Genomic DNA, 21,748 nt, shown 5'->3' with positions numbered 1-21,748 from the left:
TATTTCAGCTTTCTAAACTAAGCGAACTCTCATTGTCATCTTCCTTGTACAGAAACCTAGCGGAAACCTACATTACCCAAGATCCACAAGGTTTCCGCAAGACCAGAAACTTACTCACTCCAGCTATAAAGGTTTCAGTAAACTGAAACTAAATGGAAACTTCCAACTACAGTTTCAGTTGACGGAAACATGACGGAAACTAAGACTTGTTAGTTTCAGTTGTGGAAACTATGCGGAAACTCTCATTGCGCGTTTCCTGAAACTGAAACCTAGCGGAAACCTACATTACCCAGTATCCATCAGGTTTCCGCAAGAACGGAAACCAAGTTATTTTTGCTGTGATAATTAAAATGTATGGATCTCGAAACGCAAGTTGAACAAGTTAGACCCGCGTGACTTATTTTTATGTATTCTACGCCATTGCAGAGTTAGCTGAGGGAGTCAATCTCAAAGTAAACGACAACAAGAAAGGTAAACACTGACCTTGTGCTGCTGCAATGCACGATAATCAGCTTATGCACAATCACAGAGCATGCTGTCGACTGTGCACAACATAGGAGTTAGACAGAGAGCGCATGACCCACCAGCATAGAATCATAGCAATTTGGACTGGCCGTGTGTCCGCTGAGGATGGCTTCAGATGAGGGATGGTCGTGGGTAGTACTGGCAGGTAAGAGATGTCAAGGCTGTATAATTTGTGATTTGATGTAGCATCTCTGTTTTGCAATAACATCACCGTGATTTTTACCCCGAACACAGCAATACCCCAGCTTACGGTCTGTAAATAATCCAGGCTGGACCAGACAGTACAATGGACAACATCAGCATCATCGATTTATTCAAGTGGGATAAGATGGTATATGTTGTGCAGTGAGGTATTATATACCCATATCAGTAACTGTGTGTGTTGGTTGTGCCATTGTATGATGGTTGTTGTTTGAGGTATGTCATTTTAATTTTTTAATATTATCATGCTTTTTATCTTTGTTTTGACGTGTCTCATAGGCTTAAACATGCACGGACCATGTGCTAGGGTGTGACACATTGTAGTAAATAATTTCTCCTTCATATTCTTCTGATGCGTTAACAAGTCAGCGACCGCCAGTCCCGTTAGTCGCCCATTACAAGCATGGGTTATTGGAGATCAGTTCTCACCGGGATCTTCACCGATGAATGACAAAGGGAAGTTTGTTCAAAAGATACAATACAGTGATCATGTAACACACGCAGAAAATGATTATCACATATACCTATAAATCTAAGAAAAATTAATAACCCGCCCAGCGAAATGTTTTGTATACTGGGCAAAATAAGTTGGGGATATTGGTATTTTTATGACTGATATTTTATCAGTGTGTCAATGAATCAATGCATCATTATCCATACTTTCAAAATTTACAAATATCCCTAGCTATTCTTGTCCAGTATATTTACGAATGGTGATCACTTTGTTGACTTTGGCTGAGGGGCTATGTAAATGAATTTGAACGAGTGGATTTGGGCGAAGTGACATGAAGTGGCTTGATGGTCTGTAAAATGACCGTCGGTCAGGCAAACGGAATAGCCAGCCCCACCTGACTGACATGGATTCTAAATATAACTAACCTGACCGTGACCCTTGATGATCGTTCCAATAATTTGCTGGGCAGGTGTTAGGTTAGACTTGCACAAGTCTCTAAGGTTACGATTAATACTTGATTGATAATTTCTAGAATAAAATATAAATATCAGACTGGGGTCCTTAGGCTAGGATCTTTTCTGTTCTGTACTGGAGACCGCGAGTTAGAGCCTCCGCGCAGAGGCCGAATATCGCGGGGTCGATCCCCAACCTTGTCCAAACGATGCACCAAAAGACGTGCAAAAGACGTTAAAATATGGTGCTTCTTGGTCCCTGTCTAGCGCTCGGTATTCATAAGTACAACAAGGACTGTTCGGCTCGGAGCCAATAAGTGTGTCTGAATTGGGTATTCATGAGGCATGGTGTCTCAGTGAGCTTGCACTATGAAACCAGCCTTAAGTCTGGGCTAGTACAAGCACCCACACATGCACACGCATGCACGTCATCATATGAGCGAAATATTCTTAAGTACGACGTTAAACCCCATTTCACCTCACTTCACTGTACTAGAATTACAGAACATGGGCTTAGCACTCAGTACAGTGCTAGAGCAAGGTTACTGTGAGGTGCAACTACTTCTATAGATTTGATGGCAGCTACTTCTATGGGTTTGATGGCAACTACCTCTATAGGTTGGATGGCAACTACTGCTATGGCAACTACTTCTATAGGTTGGATGGCAACTACTGCTATGGGTTTGATGGCAACTACTTCTATAGGTTTGATGGCAACTACTTCTACAGGTTTGATGGCAACTACTGCTATGGGTTTGATGGCTACATCTTAGTTGCAGACAATGCGCACATTATAATATAAAAATATTATAGAGAGCCTCTCAAAAAACAGCATTTCATTTTGTGAAAGGAGACATTTCGCCACGAATACGGGTCCTGGAATCTTGAAAGTATTTGAGTCACGTCACGTTGGATGGAGCGACACGGTGATAATGCTGACTCCGCGAGAATAGGGCGTTAAAGTCCATAGCCACAGCAGCAGTAGTTCAGCTATATCGTTACGCCGTGAGAATAACAATTTGTACAACTGCTGCAACCGCTCAGGGCGATTAGCAGTCAGAAAGGTGGTAACTCTGTAAAGCAGAACCCTTCGTTGAAACAGGAAATCATTTATGTTACTGATTCTTCAGACAGGACTTATGAATGTCTTCTTTACAAACCATGCTTGTCATATAAGGCGACTAAAGGGATCGAGTGGTCATTTAACAGGGCACACAGCAATGTTCAAGCTATGTGGCGACTGTCTGTTAATAACGAAGTCTGGACCAGGCAATCCAGTGATGAGCTGCATGTCAATTAGAAAGTGATCAAATGTAACGTGTTATATATGGGATTACACTTTCTTAGTAAAGTACAAATCTACTACACTGTTGGTTGAGTCCCATCCGGGATTTCGAACCAGCACCATCAGTAGTCAGGTACCTAATCGCCAGCAGACAAAGTCAGCCACCTAGGCCGCTAAGCCAGCGTGTCTTCCACAAATATGGAAGTAGGATAACTGGTAGTCTAGACTGCATACTGTGTGTACCCCTCTGACAAGTCCGTGGTCGGATGGGACTGAACCCAAAAAGTACTAGAATTTATACTTTACTAAGAAAGTGTAAACCCAGATATGACATATGTGACAGGTTGACTCGTGTCGTCAGTTTCCAATAATGCGTAAACCGATGCCGATGTTGATCTCTCGATTATTTGGTCCGGACTCGATCATTTACAGACCGTTGCCATGTAGCTGGATTATTACTGGGAGCGTCCTAAAACCAAACTCACTTACGCCAGTCTTTTTCAGCTTGTTTCTTCATGAACGTTCTCAACGCCGGGTACATCAAATGCTTCGGGATATTGTTTGTGGAGGTGGAGAAAAAGTTCAATGCATCAGCGTCTGTTGCATCGCTGCTGATGGGTGTCAACGCGGCTGCTTACAGCGTCGCAGGTATGCATGACGTTGTTGGTCAGATAGTACCTGAGGGAAGTCAACCTGTGACATCAATTGTAATTAAGTAATGTGAATGATGGATTGGATGTTTTTAAATTTGGTGCTATTCCGTTTTTCAGCTTATATAAGCTATAATAATATGACGAAAATATGTTTTTCAAAAACAGCTTATTTAAGCATTTCAGCTTTGTACTTACCGTATCCAAGTATTTAGACTTGGTCCTCGTCGCTGACTGAAATTATGCCGATGGGTAAACTCAACTCAACTCATCCCAGTAGCTGGTGAAATTAGGAGATATTTCAAATCAATACATATGCAACTTGTGGTAGGATAATAACACCGTCATTATTATGTTTCATAAAAAAAACGCCACATGAGTTTCAGTCAAAGAATTGAGAGTTAAAGATTTTGGGCAAAATCTGCTGCGTTGTATTGGAATATTTGTTAAGTTTGAAGAGCATTAAAACTAAACTTGTTCACTTACTTATTCAAAAGAGTTCAAAGATAGCTCAGTTAGTAACTTCCCCGTGTCATGCCCATGTCTTCGGCTCGAAGGTTTGATTCCCTTTTTCACTTGATCATGGACAGGTTTCTGCTAGAGTGTAACATCACTGACTTGCATTTGCCTCTTGCTTATACCTGATATACTCACATACTGAGTTCTGTTCCAGCACTGTTCGTCCTGAACGTCGTTCTGGAAAAAATCACCATCCGGACAACGACTATACTAGGAGTGTTCATACTTGCCATCGGCGTCTTGACCAACTCCTTCGCAAGTAACGTCTATGTATTGATCTTTTCCCAAGGAGGATTAGCAGGTTAGTTTCTGTTTTTGACTGCCATCCCTGCTATTTATAGAACCCCGATTGTTTCCGGTTACAATTGGACTCCTGGAATTAGTATGCTCACTAGCATTGCAGAATAACTTCACAAACATTAAGAAATGATCACCGTTCACCATTGTTTCAGGAATTGGAGCGGCAATGCTCTACGGGCCAGGCTTGGTTATGGTTGGCAAATACTTCACAAAAAGACGAGCTCTAGCAACAGCAATATGCAGTTGTGGCGTCAGCACTGGTGGGATGCTACTGCCGCCACTTGTCCAGTTCCTCATCCAAGAGTACGGACTGAGAGGAGCATTCCTCATCATCACAGGCATGATGCTGCAGATTCTAACTTTTGTGAGTCTCTATCGACCATTGACGTCCACTGCTTCTGAAGCGAAGGAGACAGATCAGGATTTTTCTTCTATTATACCGTGTGGGTCGAGTGAGAAAAATAGTCCGGTTTCCACTGTTGCTGAGGTACCTGATGAGGGCACGAAGTGTGAATTACGTGGTCACCTTGGCAATGACGACCATTCGGAGAGAGATATGTACCGAAAAACGTCTGTTCCTGAACAGTCAGAGCTGGATAGCTTTCTTCCTTCTGAAACTGAGCATGGAATGGACACGACAGCGTGTACTGTTGTATCAAGCTGCTACAAAGCGATGAACCTATCATTTTTTAAAAAGCCACTGTACCTTCTGATATTTGGATTTACAGCTTTTGGGTTCCTTGGTGTGGGTTTACTTCAGACATTTGTGCCACCACTGGCGAAGGAGAAAGGTCTGAGCGAAATGCAAGCAGCAATGCTCCTGACTCTTTTCAATGGCTTGGAACTGGTAAGCCGGCTTCTGTCTGGCGTAGTTTCAGAGTTGCCCTTTATAAAAAGACATCATCTTATTGCTTTCAGTATGGTTGCACTAGGCACACTAAACCACATAACAAGATATCTCAACGGATTTGGACTTATCCTGTCCTATATTGCAGTATTTGGAATTCTTAATGGGATATACCCAGCACTCCATCCAGCCGTGATTATAGACTTTGTTGGAATGGAACATTTTTCAAAAGTATTGGGCTATGTTCAGGTATTCCATGGTGCAATGATGGCAGTTTGTTATCCAATTATGGGTAAGTACCAACTTTTTCCACGCAAACAGCTGAAATGTAGTTTTAAAGCCTGATATCTTTAGGATCATCTCAAAACAATATTTTTGCATCAATACGTTGACGTTAAGGATACACAGCTAACATATATACTGTGTGGAGGGTAACTGTTTAGACGTACACTGAGGTCTGAATACGCAGGAATTAGGCTTGTCTTTTGATATATCCAAATAAAGATAGTTCTAAAACTCATTGCCATTAACTGGGCAAAGTTAAATAAACCATTTTCTTTCCATGTTTGTCATTACCCTCGCATAAACATAAAGTTTCCTTGTTTGTTTTGTAGGTGTCCTTAGAAATTTCTCAGGGAGTTACGCTGCCTCCTTCCACTTTTTGGGAACATGTCAACTGATGTCGGCTTTGCTCTTGTTACTTCTTCCAACAGCAAAGAGAAATACAGACTAATCGGGCAGGGATGAGAAAACAGAGGAGATATCTCCTCCTTTAATGTGTGCTGGAGTGACTGGATTACATTATCCAATTCCACCCTTCGGAGGCTGTTATGAATTATGTCCCTTCTATGTTCTACTAATTTACCAATCAGTAACCACTTTTAACTTGCAGTTGCTTTTGGCGTCCGATCTCGATCGAAAGGAAAAACAGGTCTAAAATCGAGCAGTAGCAGAAATCGAGACGAGATGTCAAAAAAATCATTTGACGTCCATTTGATCGTTCACATGCTGTGCAGTACAATCGTCTGAGCTGTCCGCAAAAGTCGTTCCATACCCGACGGTGGTAAAATGTGTGTGTACCCCGCCGTGATATTGCTGGAATATTGCATAAAGTGGCGTAACAACTAGACCCAATCACTATTGTGCATGCACAGAAGACTGCCGAATACACTGTAAACCGAGAGAAAACACAGACTACCATTGCAGACCTTGTATTAAAAGTTTTTGTTCACATCTTCTTCTTTCAGGAGGGTTCTTTCCAATTTGCAACGCCTTGTGTGAGTCAACCGTATGGTCCTGATCAGAAGTACATCTTTGCCACAGATTCTTAATCCCATTGACTGACTGAGTTTAATTTTACTCCGCATATAGCAATATTCCAGCAACATCACGGCGAGGGTCATCACACATCGGCTTCAAACACTGTACCCTTATTGGGAATCGAGCACGGGAACGAAGGCTTTAACCACTGGGCTATTCCTCCACATCCGCAGTGTAATGGGATGGCATTTTATGATCACGTTTTCCGTGTTATCTGACTGATCATATAAACCCATTACCGCGTGCATCGTTGCTCATTCTCACTGAGACATAACACCAGTCAATACAGACATTCGTGTATCATCCTGTCACCCTGATGACTTTGGTTAAATATTGGTCAGTTACCGTCTTATGACTACACATTCTTCCGTTATGGTCTGTTATTGAATTCCGAGCAAATTTGGGACAAGGGCATCGTCAAGGCTTGTGAATTTGTGTTTCACGGTAAGTAAGTGAGCATGGTTTCAGGTCGATTTGAACAATATATTAAATCGCGAGTTCGGGGAATTGGCTCGCTTGGCAAGAGTTATGACTATAGCAACCCACGCACAACACAGAACCTAAGTAAATAAATATGGAGTCTAATGTACAGCAGTAACAGGATCATTTTACATGATAATTCAATAATAATATGTTACAATTATAGTTATCAATCAGCTTGCAAAGAACATGAACATCATATTTAGATTCGTTATACATACTACATTAATCACGATACACATTCAAAAGTATACAACGTTATGTCATTGTTAAATACTCTACACATCAAGCCAAAGGCGTTTGTACAATCTATATGAATATTTTACACTATTACAAACCAGCATAGTATTCACAACGTAATGCCATAGATAAAATTTACTAGATTTGTTACTGTCATCCGTATTATATATCTAACTGTCGTATAGACGGATACATGCATTGAGTCTTGGCTCTGTTAGCTTTATTCCTGATCACGGAGTAAGTCCGATGGTCGTTATCACTGTGACCCTTCACAAGTTTAACATTGAGGAACGTGGTCAGTTGGTCTGTAAATTTCCAGTTTTCATTAACCCATACCGTTAAAAAATATTGGTAAAACTTTCTCCAATTTTCACGTTAATAAATATTCTAACACTATTGCGTCGGAAGACACCTTGGGATGCTGGTTTGACGAGACAAAGTTTCCTTTTCTGAATTACATACATAAGCTAGTTTTTATTGCTGGCTGAAATATCATACCGCAGTTTAGCATAAATAACGTGAGTCAGACACATTATTCTGACTCCGAGCCGACCAGTCCTTGTTGCACTCATTAAAGCCGAGCGTCAGAGAGGGATCAACGAGAACCATATTTGTACGTCATTTGGTATGACGCGGCCGGGGATGGAACCCACGACCTTCCTGTCTCCGGGCGGACGCTGTAACCACTACACCACGGAGGCTTACTGATTCAGAACACCAATAAAACCGACTAGTTGTTTGGGTAAAAACCTTTATTTCGATTGATATTTAACTCCGACTTTAGAAGTAATGATAATAATGCATACAGATTACAATCACATAAAACTAAAACTCTTTTAAGCAAAGAGCTGGTAAATCGGAGACGTTTTGAACCCAATCGAACCGAACAACCTCCCTCAGTCAAAAATCATAATGACCATATCGAGTTATCCGGAGATCGAAATAGGAGGAGTGTAAACATTACAAGAATCAAAACATCGACAACATTCACAGTTTCAGGTGCTCCTACACGTGTGTCTACATCCGTTACAGGTTTACACCTGTTATATGTGTGGCTTTATCAGGAAATATACGCTCAAATGATAAGCTCACGTGACGATTAGCTCACCTGAACATTTTCCGCTCAGAAACCATAATATTGCTCAGTATGTTCGAGGGCATCCTTTCCAACTGTCACCGAAGAAGCTATTCTGTAAAAATGTATGTAGCGAACCATTATTGTTCAAGTATAATGAGAATATCACCCCACTGTCTTTTGATATCAAATATATCACCATAAGGTGCTATGAAGTTACAAATATTTCTACTTTTATGAACAAGTGTTGAAAGATTTGATATTAGAAGGCACTAGTGTGAAATTCTATTTATCATGAAACAACACTCGTCTTTTCAATGAAAAGTATACTCTCTGAAAACTGTACTGTCATTTGCCTTAAAGAGCATCGACATTATAGGATTACTCGTCATCACGTCTTCAGGCATTCTCTTCCCACAGAGGTTACTTGTCATATCTTCCTAGGAACCTCTGTTCTAATACGGCCATAATTCGCGGTTCTCATAAAATCCCTTTGCGGCAAAAAATGGCAGCAGATTTATTTCCTTTTTTTCTGTCCAATGAGAACACGTGTTACATCGACCTAGATTCAACTTGAAAAATGCAAGCAATGTGGAGAAACAAATATGACATGACTGAGTTCTGTCTAGAAGAAACATTTGAGTATCGCACTCGGGAAGAGGTTCCAGTTTTCACGATGCATCCGGAAATTACCGAGATCTTGAGAACGATCATTTTGAAACAAGGTCGCTGATTGCACTACTAAATTTAATTGCCTCCAATCACGAGTCATGAACACTCGCACCATAATAATTAAAATAATAATAATTAAAATGTGATAACAATGTCAAATTCTTATTCAGACATACAACATCCAGATTACTGACCCTGTTACCTATTGTGGAAAGAACAGTTAGTCGGTATAGGTGTACAAATGAAACTGAAATATTAAAAAAACATTATAGATATCTTAAATGAAACACACAAGGCTAATATATTACAAAAATTAAAACTATGAATGTCTCACTCACAAAATAATCATTTTACCAAAACATGATTATCAAAGTAAAGAGTCACGTTGGCCATATCCGTTACATCGGTAGAGTGAACAAAGGGGCATAATCAAGAACCGAAAAATGAACATACTCGCCAGTATCAACATTTGGGTGTAGTAAAGTAACTGTCTCAACGACATATATAGCACTGAGGTCGATCAGACATGGCGTCTTATCCCATCAATAGCAGATCGTATGTACCGCATCAAACATCCTTTCTCTGATCTTAAAATATGCTCATAAACTTATCTATACCTTCTAAAACAACATCATTTTGTTCACCATATAAGGTTACATATACACTATTCATCAAAAAACACAGTCGAGTGGTCAAAACAAAATACATGTAGATCTAAACATACAGTAAGTGCAGTAGAATTCACTGACTATCCGCAAAGATAGATTCTATTTAGTAAATGAGAGAAATTTAAGCGTATGAACCGCCATTCACATTTCTAAGATTTGTTCAACGGTTTAAGAAATGACATGGCAATGTATTGTCCTGCTGTCACAAGGAAGAAAATTTCTTGTAATAAAATGGATAAAAGGAACAAGAAATTATAAACAAAAGCAAGCTTGGGAAGACAAGCGGTACTAATTAGAATAACAGTTTGCATAATGTAACAAAACAATGAAATGCATGAGGAGTGGCTTATAAACCATTTGACATAATCCACAAAGTTGAAAATGAATTATCAATTTAACATATATCCATAATTACTATGCAGCATACATTACACCATGTTCAACCTCACAATTTCAATACATCGAATACAGGAAGTTGGTAGAGGCATTGTTATAGCTCCTTGTCAAACAATCCAGTTCAATTATAGTATAAGATATATTGTGAAATAATACTGTTACCTATATATTTACATACTGACAATAACAGTAACGCTTGAAGACAGTTTCGATTTCTGTTCACCTAAAAAACTGTCGAGTCTTTTTTGATAACTGACGTCAAAGTGAAACATGAAAGTGGTATAACCAGTGACTTGAGTATATGATGGTGCAGTCATATGTCCTGCACTTCACATTCAACGGCCACCAAACTGAAGTTGCAGAGCCAGCATATAGTCTCTCTCCTCAGACCATGGCGGGTCATCTGCATCGTCCATCTCAGGAGCCCAGGCATTGTCCTCTGTCAGTCTGTGAGCAGTCCCTCCTATAGATCCCCCACACTCGGGACACGTGGCCTCCTCATACGCTCTGCCACATTCACCGATAGCATAGACATGACCTGGGTAAAAACATGTAGCTACTATTAAATGTCAGCATACATGAAAAAAGGATAATTCTCCATTACAGTCACGGTGAAGCTCATGAACACTTGGTTGAACCTATTCTAATTTCGGCACGTATGTGATTCGAATCCTAAACACTGCCTACCTGTGCAACTAAAGGACTCAAACTTGCAGACCAGCTATTGCGATGAAGATTTATCTTAGTCAATTTTCAAATGCGTTTTAGAAGATCTGTCTGTGTAGCTTAATATTGAGTGTCAAATCAGTGAAAAATCTAGTGAAAATTTTACATATATTTCTAATCCTCTTTGTCAGACGCTAAAAACGTAGCTATGCAACGACTCACCCCTCTTACACTTGTACCAATGTCCTGTGTTGAGTCCCATAGCCTCTACAATCATGAGTCGTTCCTCATTCGTCACTCCTATCCCTGACCCAGGGACAAACTCCTTTACATCCTCCTTCATTTTCTTTGCATCCTCCATTTCGCCATCCTCTAGTTTTGCTGGACATTCGAGCCTCCTGATCGTTGCTACCAAGTTCCTCATAATCCGTACAGCAACATCCTTCTCATCAAGATCTATCCATTCCCTGGCGTCTATAAGGTACTTCAGTAGACTCAAGCGCTCAAGTTCTATCTGTGCATCCTGAGCCTCTTGTTTGCTGAAACAGGACCTTGGAAGAAGGGCCCAAGCTCTGAAGTCTTTCAAACACTTTGATAAATTTCCATAGCTTTCACTACCAGCTCGTTTAAATTTTCCAAGGCTCTCCTTCACTGTCCTTTCAATGCTGGATATCTGCTTAATGATACGGATCTGTCGATCTTGGGTTGACAGGATAGTAACTGAATCAACCGGAAAATAATTCATGAGATCATTCACAGGACCCAAGTCATCTGGACGAAGCCTATTTTTCATCCTGTCCATGGAGTCTCTGAGTTCCTTCACATTCTTGTTATCGCCAATAACCTTCCTCTTTGCTTTCTCTATACATGCCAGTGCCTGCTTAATGACGTTGCCATATCTGAGATTCCTTCTGATTGGTGTGAGGCATCTAGGACATTCCTTCAGTTTGACTAGTGTCTTGTCCTCGTCTTCACTTGGTCCGTCCATGAACAAGTCCAAATCTCTGACTTCAAAAATGTGTTTGCAATCTTCCAGTTCAATAAATCTGGCCTTTGGCTCATCTTCCCTACCGAGGAACACATCAGGCATCTTCTCCTTGTCACAATCTCGGCACAGCTTTGGACATGGCTCTCCACAAATGCCAATGCAGTAATGACCACATGGTAGTTTATTCCTGCACCAGTCATTGCATCGGGGTCTGTCACACTCATCCCCACACGGCATGTTGCATTTGAAGTGGCGACACTTCCACTGACATGGCTCCTTACAGGAAGCACAAGGATCTCCACATTTCCTAGGACATTTGCTGTGGTTGCATCTGTTCTCGCACCTCCTGGTACACGGTGGACAGTTACTGCAAGACGACTGACATTCGTGTCCACATATGAGAATTCGCTTACATTCCGAAGGACAAGGCTGATGCAGACGCCCTTGGTGGCATGTACCACACGTACCCATGCATGGGTCACCACAGCTGAGAGTTTCACCACACTCATGATTGCAGGCAGCTGTGTCTCGATCTTTGCATGCAACAGCTATGGTATGACCACATGGCTTGGAGACTTCTACAGGTATGGCACATGGCGGATGAGGCTGTCCACATTTGCCCTGGCATTCATGGCCACATGGCAGACGCTCTTTACAAGTTTCCTGACATTGATAGTTCCCCTCGTCCTCTTCACAAGGAATCATTTGGGCGTGACCACACCTGGGTAGGGTTTTCTGTACGAGTACAGGACAGGGTCTGCATGGCTTGTAACAAGGGAGATCACAGTGGTAACTCTTACATTTCTGGCATTGTCGTTTACATTTCTTTGAACAGATGATGGATTTGTGTTCTGCATCTATCACGTGACAAACTCGTGGACACACATGACCACATGAAAGTCGGAAAAGACATGGTTTCGTACAGCCTCCTTCGGGGACTCTTTCAAAATCACTTGGATGATTTACGGCAACTCCCATATCATCCGGGTGATTTTGACACGACAGAGGCAGTGCAGGGCCGAAGCATCCTCTTGCAGATGCATTTGCAGCAATGTCCTTTAGCAGTGGACTGTATGTAGTGATGTGATTGAAATTTCCAATAACATATAGTCCTTTCTTAGCCCTTGACAGTGCAACACATACCCTGTTGCTTTCTTTCAAGAACCCAATTTTCGTTTCATCTCCACTGCGGACAAGTGACAGAAGTACAATATCATTCTCTTCTCCTTGATAGCTGTCAACAGAAACAACCCTCACTCCTTCAAACTGTGCTTTTGGCATCCTATTCTTTAAGCAATGCATTTGGGCGGAATATGTTGTCAATATTGTAATTTGCTCCGCATGATAACCTTGCTTTAAGAGGTATTTGCAAAGACCTATTAGATATTGAGCTTCATATTCATTCAAAAAGCTTTTTGTCTCTTCATCATATTCATGTGGGTGTTGATGTTCGATGAAGTACACATTGTGTGCAATACCCTTCACATTGTCATACGTCTTAACACACTTGTCATCTTTCAGATCTTTATAGAGTGGCCGTACAACGTCCGCTATTTCAGGGCGCATTCTGTGTTGCCAAAGAAGCGTATCATGTGGAATACCAGAGTTCACCATTCTCTCAAACAGGGATATTTCCAAGTTGTACCTCTTGGCAAGCTCATGAACAGCTGTAAGTGATCACCTATGAGAATAAGATGTTGACATCTCCGACTGAGAGTTCCTATAACATGAGCCTCAAGTACTTCGGCTGCTTCTTCTACAAGAATAATCTTGGGACCAATTTCGTTCAGAACCCTCTGATATCTTGCTGCACCTGTTGTTGTCATCCCTATAATGGAGCAGTTCTGAAGGATAGTTCTGTCCTCTTGCATTAAGACCTCTTTGTATTGCTTAGTCAGACGCCTGTAATCACCTTCTTTGTCTCTAATTTCACCTTTGGCCTGTCGACAAAGTACATCCACCCAATATCTGTACAACCTCCACCTGTCTTTTATGCGCAGTCTCCAGATGTTACGCACGTTCTCAGCTTCACGTGAAGTCATTCTGTCAGTTGATCGCAGTTTCTTAATGAGACTGACTTTCAGGGATCTCTTCTGCCTCTGTTTGTCCTCATGGATTTTCTTCATTTGTGGTGACATAAACATTGTAACTGTTGAAGCATCAAGGTTGCTTATGTTTAACCCTATGCATTCCTTGCGAACATGCTGTATATCAGCATCTAATGATTGTGCTTTGCTAAGTACATCATCATCAGCATATTCATCATCCGAGTCAAACAAGTCTTCCTCTAGCCTTCTCTGACTCTGATGTACTTCAATATCAATCATCTCTTCTTCTTCATACTCTTCTTCCTCCTCTTCATCTGCCAACTTTCGCTCTTCCAGTACGTGTTCACCTGTCTCTTCAATATCAAACAGTCGCTTCTTGATCCCTAACCAAGTAGCTATCTGGCATGTTTCATAGTCATTCCCAACAGTGAAGCAGCTTGCTATGGTTTCGGTCATAAAGTCTTTCAAACAACGCTCATGTAAAATTTCTCTCTCTGCCACTTCAAGTTTGGCTGCCGTGGTATGTATTTCTGCTTTCAGGCTATTCATTGCTCTTAACGTCTCCATTTTCCCTGAATGAACAGCCACAGGCAGGGATCTAAGATCTCTCACTCTCTGCCTTGCATTCCTCAAGGAATATTCTTGCATGGTTTCACTCTTACTTCGAGCACCAACACGAATGAGTCTACCTTTGAAAAACTTCAAAATCCCTTCTAAGAACTGATCCAATGCATGGTTGGTATAGCACACAACAAGAATTGGCAGATTGGCCTGTCCTTGAAGCCACACATGTGAGTTATGCAGCAGAGTCTTCATGATTTTTATTCCAAGGTATGTCTTGCCTGTACCTGGAGGTCCTTGTATGAGAACGAATTCTCTCATCAAGGCATTTCTCAAGGCTGTATGCTGGGAGACGTTGAGATGTAGAAACTCTGGCATTGGCCAAGTTGAAATGTCGTCAACATTCACATCCTTTGCTATATCTGATCCTTGTGGAAAACCCCTCTCTGCACTAGCCGTGTCCCCTAAATCAGTTATCTTGTGATCTTCATCCAGAAGCGGTCGCAAGTCATACACAGCATTTTGTTGTTCCCTCAAGTACCGCGGTTTCTCTACATCATTTTGACACTCTACAATGTACCGCTGGAATGGAAAGTTTCTGTCTGTGAGATCTTTCATTCCCTCTAGTATATATTTATAGGATTCAAAGTAGGCAGGAGACTCCACCATTGCAAACCTTTCATCCCGAGTTATCCTTGCCACCTCATCATGCTGGGAGATGAACTGCACGTCAACAAGTCCATTCTGTAGGTTTTCCTTCTCCCTCTGATCAACTGTAGCAAAGAAAATGTTATCTTTGAAATTGTCCGAGGACAGGCAAAGTAGCGATCCGAATATCAACCTTCTAGTGGCATCCCACTTAACACGCCGTAGCGGTTTGGTGTCAAAGGCTAGCCTGTACCCAAGGCCATTGTGTGTGCAAACCGGTCTGATAATCTGAACATCTGTGTAGATCCTGTATCCAACTGATGTGTTTTCAGAAACAGTTTGAAAGTCGACAATATTTTGTTTCAATGGTATGATCACATCTGCTCTGAAGAGGCGAAACTGGCATTCAAGGTAATGTTCTAGATCTCTAAAACGACCTTCCACTTTATTTGACAGAAGAAAAACTTCTGTTGTCCCATCCAGCTCATCTTTCCGAGGAATAATAGGTAGTTCGCGAAAGTTCTCAGGCGGTGGTTGGTTTTCATTGTGTGCATTGGCAGCTGAACCACCTGATGATCCAACTGCTTGTGAGGGAGGAGGGGGTTTTGACTTCACAAGGAGGTCGGATATTTCAAGCATGTGTTTATTAAGATCTTCGTCTTTCATGCCTCCCCTGTCCCACAGTCTCTGCACTAAGATAGCAACTGTCTGAACTTTGCCCCAACCTTCAGTTGGCATTTTACTCAACATCTCCTTCATAAGGGGTAAACAGTCTCTGACAACACCATTGTCGCCACCTGCTTCCATGATCAGCTGAGTGAGGAGACGAAGTAAAGTAGAATCTAAAAATGGTGTGAGAAGGATGTTCATGATAACCGCATTCAATCCCTCGGGCATCGATTCACACAAACAGGCCTTGCTTAGTGCAGCTAGTGCTAACTTGGTTTCATCGACACTGAGATCCTGTCGCTTCAGAAATTCCATCAGTCCACTGTTAGGCCTGCTAAGCCGGGTGAGAACTTCAGCAGGATCCTGAGATAACATGTTTCTTAGAGTGTCAGCTGTAATCCTTGAGGGACCCCTTGATCTGGTCTGCCTACCTCCTCTTCCCCTGCCCGCATATCCACGAGTGCCACCCCTGTAAACATTGCAAAACAGAAATATTACGGTTAAACAATCTCCCCCGGTGTTCGCTGTCTAAATAAATGTAATTTCGGGTTTCAATATTGTCCGGGGTACTTTTGTGTAACAATATATGTACATATAACAGACCTTAGATTCACATTCACATTGAGCAGATGCTTTTTAATACTTTATTTAGTTTTATTTGTTACTTTCAGGAAAAGATAGTTTTTCTTGATGGATGTTTAACCAGGCAGGTTTTAATTAAGGCTGTCGGCAAATGATTTGGGTCAGACAATCGAGTCTTTGACATCACGAGGGCAAATCTATGCATTTTGAAGACGACAAAAGACACTTAGCAAGCCCTTACACCAGGTGCCATCACGGACACTTACAAGCGAAGGCTGCCTAATACAATCCTAACACCTTGTGCCATCACGACGCAAGCGAGGGCTCCCTAATACAATCATGACACCATGTGCCGTCAACAACACAGCGAGGACTGCCTAATGCAACCCTGACACCAGGTGCCGTCACCGACACTTACACACGCGAGGGTTGCCTAATACAACCCTGATATCCAATGCTATCACTGACACTTACAAGCAAAGTCTGCCTAATCCAACCCTTTCACAAGGTGTCATCGCCAACAAGGTGCTGTCACTGACACAAGTGAGAGTTCCCTAATACAACCCTTTCACCAGATGCCGTCACCGACACTTACAAGTCAGCTTTGCCTAATACAACCCTGACAGCCGATGCTATCACCAACACTTACAAGCAAAGGCTGCCTACTGCAACCCTTTCACAAGGAGCCATCGCCGACACTTACACACGCGAGGGTTGCCTATTACAACCCTGACATCCGATGTTATTACTGACACAAGCGAAGGCTGCCTAATACAACCCCAACACCCGATGGTATCACCGACACTTACAAGCAAAGGCTGCCTAATACAACCCTCACACTAGGTGCTGCCACCGACACTTACAAGCGAGGGTTGCCAAATAAAACCCTGACGCCAGGTACCCCCACAGACACTTACATATGTAATGGAAAATACGTATATCTGCCTGTTCTTTAAACAGAAAATGCTTGTATCAGAATATCAAATAAACGGCAAATCTTTGTATCATCAACTCAAACAAACAGAAAATACTTGTATCCTCGTGAAAAATAAAAGGCAGATATTTTTATTCACGTGTGAAATAAATAGGAAACAGGAGGTATACAAGTATATTTTTCTTGTGTAATATTAGTATAATAAGCATTTTCGCCCTCAGAAGTACCGATTCTACGTATATGTATCACACGTCTCTGAGTGGCCATAGTTACCTCTGCTTTGGCAATGATTGGTCGTCAGCGCTTTCTTCGTCCATAGTTTCAGTGTCAGTCTTCGCTTGGTATTTACAACCTGTAAAAAAAGTTAAATGTGAAGCATATTCTGGTTGAGTACAAATCCAAAGACTCAACCCAGAGCGGTATGAGTTGTAGGTGAGACAAGTAACTGCACGTTATGTTACCTGAATAACTTGCTTGCTCTCTTTCTAAATAAATAAATAAATAAATAAATAAATAAATAAATAAATAAATAAATAAATAAATAAATAAATAAATAAATAAATAAATAAATAAATGAGGAATTGCATGCACACACACACTAAACAAACACAACACACACAAATCACAAGGCAATAAACACATAATGCCATTGTTGAGCGAATGAACATGTAACTGAAATGCATAGTGCCCGCTTCCGCCACCTAGATAGCTTCTCTGAAAACAGAGCCACACGAGTTATCTCCCTTGACATTGCAACATTCATTCTGAAAACAGTTTGCATTGAGAGATCCAAATGAACTTAATGTAGCCAATCAAGCCCAGATGATGTCACCAATTCTTACAAGCGAGGGTTGATTAAGTATCTTTAACACTGAAAGGGAAAAGTGTATCATCGTGTGAAATGTATAGTAAATACTTGTATCGTCTTGTGAAATAAATGGTAAATGCTTGTGTCATCGTGTCACATATATGACAGGTACTTGTGTCATTGTGGCAGATGAATGGTAATTACTTGTGTCTTTGTATCGAATAAAAGGGAAATGGTGTAACTATCCGACAGATAAGTGGTAAATACATTGTAGCTGTATTATCGTGTCAAATAAATGGCAAATGCTTTATCTCCGTGGCAGATAAACGGTAAATACTTTACACAATAACGTAAAAACACAAATAACGACATTGTTGAGCGAATCAACCATGCCATCACTCAAATATCAAAAGTAAGCATATAAAAATATATTAATAAAGCGAATCCACTATCAGTTTCGAACGTGCAACTGACATGGATGCGTTTCGTTGACATAAATATTGGCTTTCACTTACAACAGCGCTGCACGAGTTAACTCCCTTGATACTTCAACACTCTTCCGAGATAATTTGCATGAATGCATAGCGACATGAGCTTCAAGAGCGGACAGTGGAAAACAGTTTCTATTTCGACGTTGATTTATGTTAGCAATCACACCATTACCAATCATCCCACCTTTGCAACTATCCATGATCGAAACAGAAATACGTAATACGCAATAATATACATACTATCACATTATCACGTACACTCCTTGACGCATGGCTGGTTTCTAAAGGTGGACATCATTCAACATATATTGACGTTAAACACCCAATACTGAATCATGACATCGCTATCTCTAGACCGTCATTCCGACAATTCAAGTACACAAAAAATACATTCTAATAGCATGACGAAACATTTCTACATCACAAATGCCTTGAGCTTGTGATCTCTGAAGCCAGTTCTATGCACGACAAAGATATATTTGATCAAAGCGATATACGACCTTTACCAAGACGGATTGAACAATCAACACTTACTGTGTTTGCCCCGCAGTCGCCATTGCTCTGCGACATGTACGGTTCTAATGATCTCTTCTCGGAACAGCAGGGATTTCCCCGTACAGAAACCGAAACTAGGAATTTCATTGGTGGCAGAAGTTAGTTGCGTGAGCTGTTATGTAATTTCATCATTGTTTTGAACTTCAGTTATATAACAGTCACCTGACCAGTTGAGAAGCCATATCACTACTGAGAAGCCATATCACATTATATATTTATTTGCATGTTAGACAGTAAATCATGTACATGACGTAAAACAGGTTACTTTGTCAGCTGCAGATGAATGGCTTATCCTTTTTCTATATCAATATTGATGGATTCATTCTTAAAAGGTAATAGACAGATATTATTGATTTAACGTTAGCTGGTTTTAATTTTAGTATGTGTATTTCGTTTTTATTCATTTTTCACCAGACAAATTCGCCGTGAAGATCGATAGTACAAACAGTATACACTACATGAGCGAGCGAGTGAGCGAGTTTAGTTTTACGTCGCACTTAGCAATATTCCAGCTATATGGCGACGGTCTGTAAATAATCGAGTCTGGACCAGACAATCCAGTGATCAACAACATGAGCATCGATCTGCGCAATGGGGAACCGATGACATGTGTCAACCAAGTCAGCTAGTCTGACCACCCGATCCCGTTAGTCGCCTCTTACGACAAGCATAGTCACCTTTTATGGCAAGCATGGGTTGCTGAAGGCCTATTCTACCCCGGGACCTTCACGGGTCATACACTACATGAATGGCAACTGATTTATATAGAATGACAAATGATTTGCATAACGCCTAAACTCCACGTCACTGTCTACTCAGCACCACTTCACGGAACGATTACATCATTTGGAAAGACAGGAAAGACAGTAAAAGTTAAAATGATGAATATGGGGCGATCGAGGATTCAGAGCTCAAATATTTTCTGAATATGTGGGTTTTAAGATATTTGTTTGTTTTGGGGGTGGGTTGTTCTTGTTGTTGTTTTAAATAGCACATAGGGCTTTTGTGTGGAATATGATTCACGAAGGCTATCTGTAAAAGGCCCAGATATGATATCTCATGCTATAAATTCACTTAAACAGATCGTGTATTTTTATGACGTTACAAAATGCATGTGTACTTAATAGATTAAGTAGGATTAGCAGATAAAAGTATGAAGACATACATTGTCTATGTGACGGATGCATGAAGGTTCGGGGTAGAATAGGCCTTCAGCAACACATGCTTGCCATGCACGGTGACTGTGTTTGTCGTAAGAGGCGACTAATGGGATCGGGTGGTCAGGCTCGTTGACTTGGTTGACACATTAATTGTGCAGATTGATGTTCATGCTGTTGATCACTGAATTCTCTGGTTCAGACTCGATTATTTACAGACCGCAGCCATATAGCTGGGATATTGTGAATGCGGCGTAAATCTAAACTCACTCATCTCTGAAGATCCGGGTTAGAATTGCTCTTCAGTATCCCATCCTCCTCGTAAGAGACGACTAAAGGGATCGGGTGGTGAGAGTCGCCGACATGGTCAACCCATTCCGTCGTATCCCATCTGTGTAGACAGATCCTTATGATGTTGATCAAAGACGATTGTCTGGTCCAGACCCGATCATTTACAGATCGCCTCCATGAATCTTGAATATGGCTGAGTGCGTCGTTCAGTAATAATCATACAATTCTGTTTTCAATCCTAACACTTTACCATAATATACAGATGAAGTTAAACTTCAAAATGTGTTTCAGTTGTTATCATAAATAATGCAAATAGTAATGAGTAGAAACAATGGCTACATTTTTTCAATTAATTTCAAGACGAAACAGTATCTCATATTTCTTGATCAATGTAAGGACATGTATATGTATTATACTTCTGCTACCAACTGCGTTTTCCGTTTGGAGGACGCTGTCTGATTAAGAATTCTGAGATATCATCCGGGTAGTCGTGAAGAAAAACAATAGCAAGAGCTACAACAAGTCCCGGGTAATTTCTTAAAATCAGTGTCCCTTTAAGGCATGTTATCTTTCAACGACATCATTAGTCAATCGTTGACGTACGTTAAAGTGCGTGTGCGTTCAAACAAAACCAAATATTTCCACATACATTATATAGTATTGCTTTATATTTTTTGAATGCACTAAGCTTTTGTGTACTGTTTGGCTTTAAAGCCGGAGAAATAAGTTAATGTTCCTGTAATGTGTTTTTTCCCCGAGTACAGTTCCTTTCAAAATGCCACCCGCTCGAGAATATCGGAAACCGTGGAATCGCGACTGATGGGAAAAGTTGTTTCTCTTTCGGTTTGAGCTACGTTTTGGTGTGATTCGACCAAAACAGATTTCTAGGAGTGAAAGTTCATTTCTGATGAACGTGAATGATAAAGTTGACAGTCTACATAGTGCAAAAGACAAATTATTATGAAACTCCTGCGAGTCGCAAATCCCGGTTTACTATACAGACCCCTACTATATTACATGTTGTTAAACACCTCGTGTCTCCCCACACCCTCTCTCTCTCTCCCTCTCTCACTCACACACACACGTTTATTCTAGATATGCATACGTCTTATTACATAATATATTCGTGAAGATGTTGGTGGGGTATGGGCCGTGGAGCGCGAAGTTACAACATTTCCTTCTCCCTCTAGAGTTGCGCTAGAAGCGCCGGGCAAGCGAATTGCTATGAAAACATGGGATTACCGTGCTTCGGATTAGCGCAGTACT

At 41.1% G+C, this 21,748-nt stretch overlaps 1 protein-coding gene and 1 pseudogene across 1 annotated transcript; one reads left to right on the top strand and one right to left on the bottom strand.

The window, feature by feature from the left end:
- Positions 1-630: 630 nt before the first annotated feature.
- Positions 631-5,966, top strand: LOC137281999 (monocarboxylate transporter 5-like). The gene is made up of 5 exons (XM_067813757.1): positions 631-670; positions 3,422-3,565; positions 4,241-4,387; positions 4,539-5,525; positions 5,848-5,966. The coding sequence occupies exons 1-5, from the start codon at positions 631-633 to the stop codon at positions 5,964-5,966; spliced, it is 1,437 nt and encodes a 478-aa protein (XP_067669858.1).
- Positions 5,967-8,010: 2,044 nt separating this feature from the next.
- Positions 8,011-19,074, bottom strand: LOC137281499 (NFX1-type zinc finger-containing protein 1-like; annotated as a pseudogene).
- Positions 19,075-21,748: the final 2,674 nt, after the last annotated feature.

The sequence above is a fragment of the Haliotis asinina genome, chromosome 4 (genome assembly GCF_037392515.1).
Source record: "Haliotis asinina isolate JCU_RB_2024 chromosome 4, JCU_Hal_asi_v2, whole genome shotgun sequence".
Taxonomy (NCBI): Eukaryota; Metazoa; Mollusca; class Gastropoda; order Lepetellida; family Haliotidae; genus Haliotis; species Haliotis asinina.
This window is presented reverse-complemented; position numbering and strand designations above follow the sequence as displayed.

Excerpts from the sequence above, each read along its gene's own strand:
- LOC137281999 (XM_067813757.1), top strand. The coding sequence starts at position 631 with ATGGCTTCAGATGAGGGATGGTCGTGGGTAGTACTGGCAG. Across the intron at positions 671-3,421 it reads GTCGTGGGTAGTACTGGCAG|CTTGTTTCTTCATGAACGTT; the intron begins GTAAGAGATGTC and ends AGTCTTTTTCAG. Across the intron at positions 4,388-4,538 it reads TTCCCAAGGAGGATTAGCAG|GAATTGGAGCGGCAATGCTC; the intron begins GTTAGTTTCTGT and ends CCATTGTTTCAG.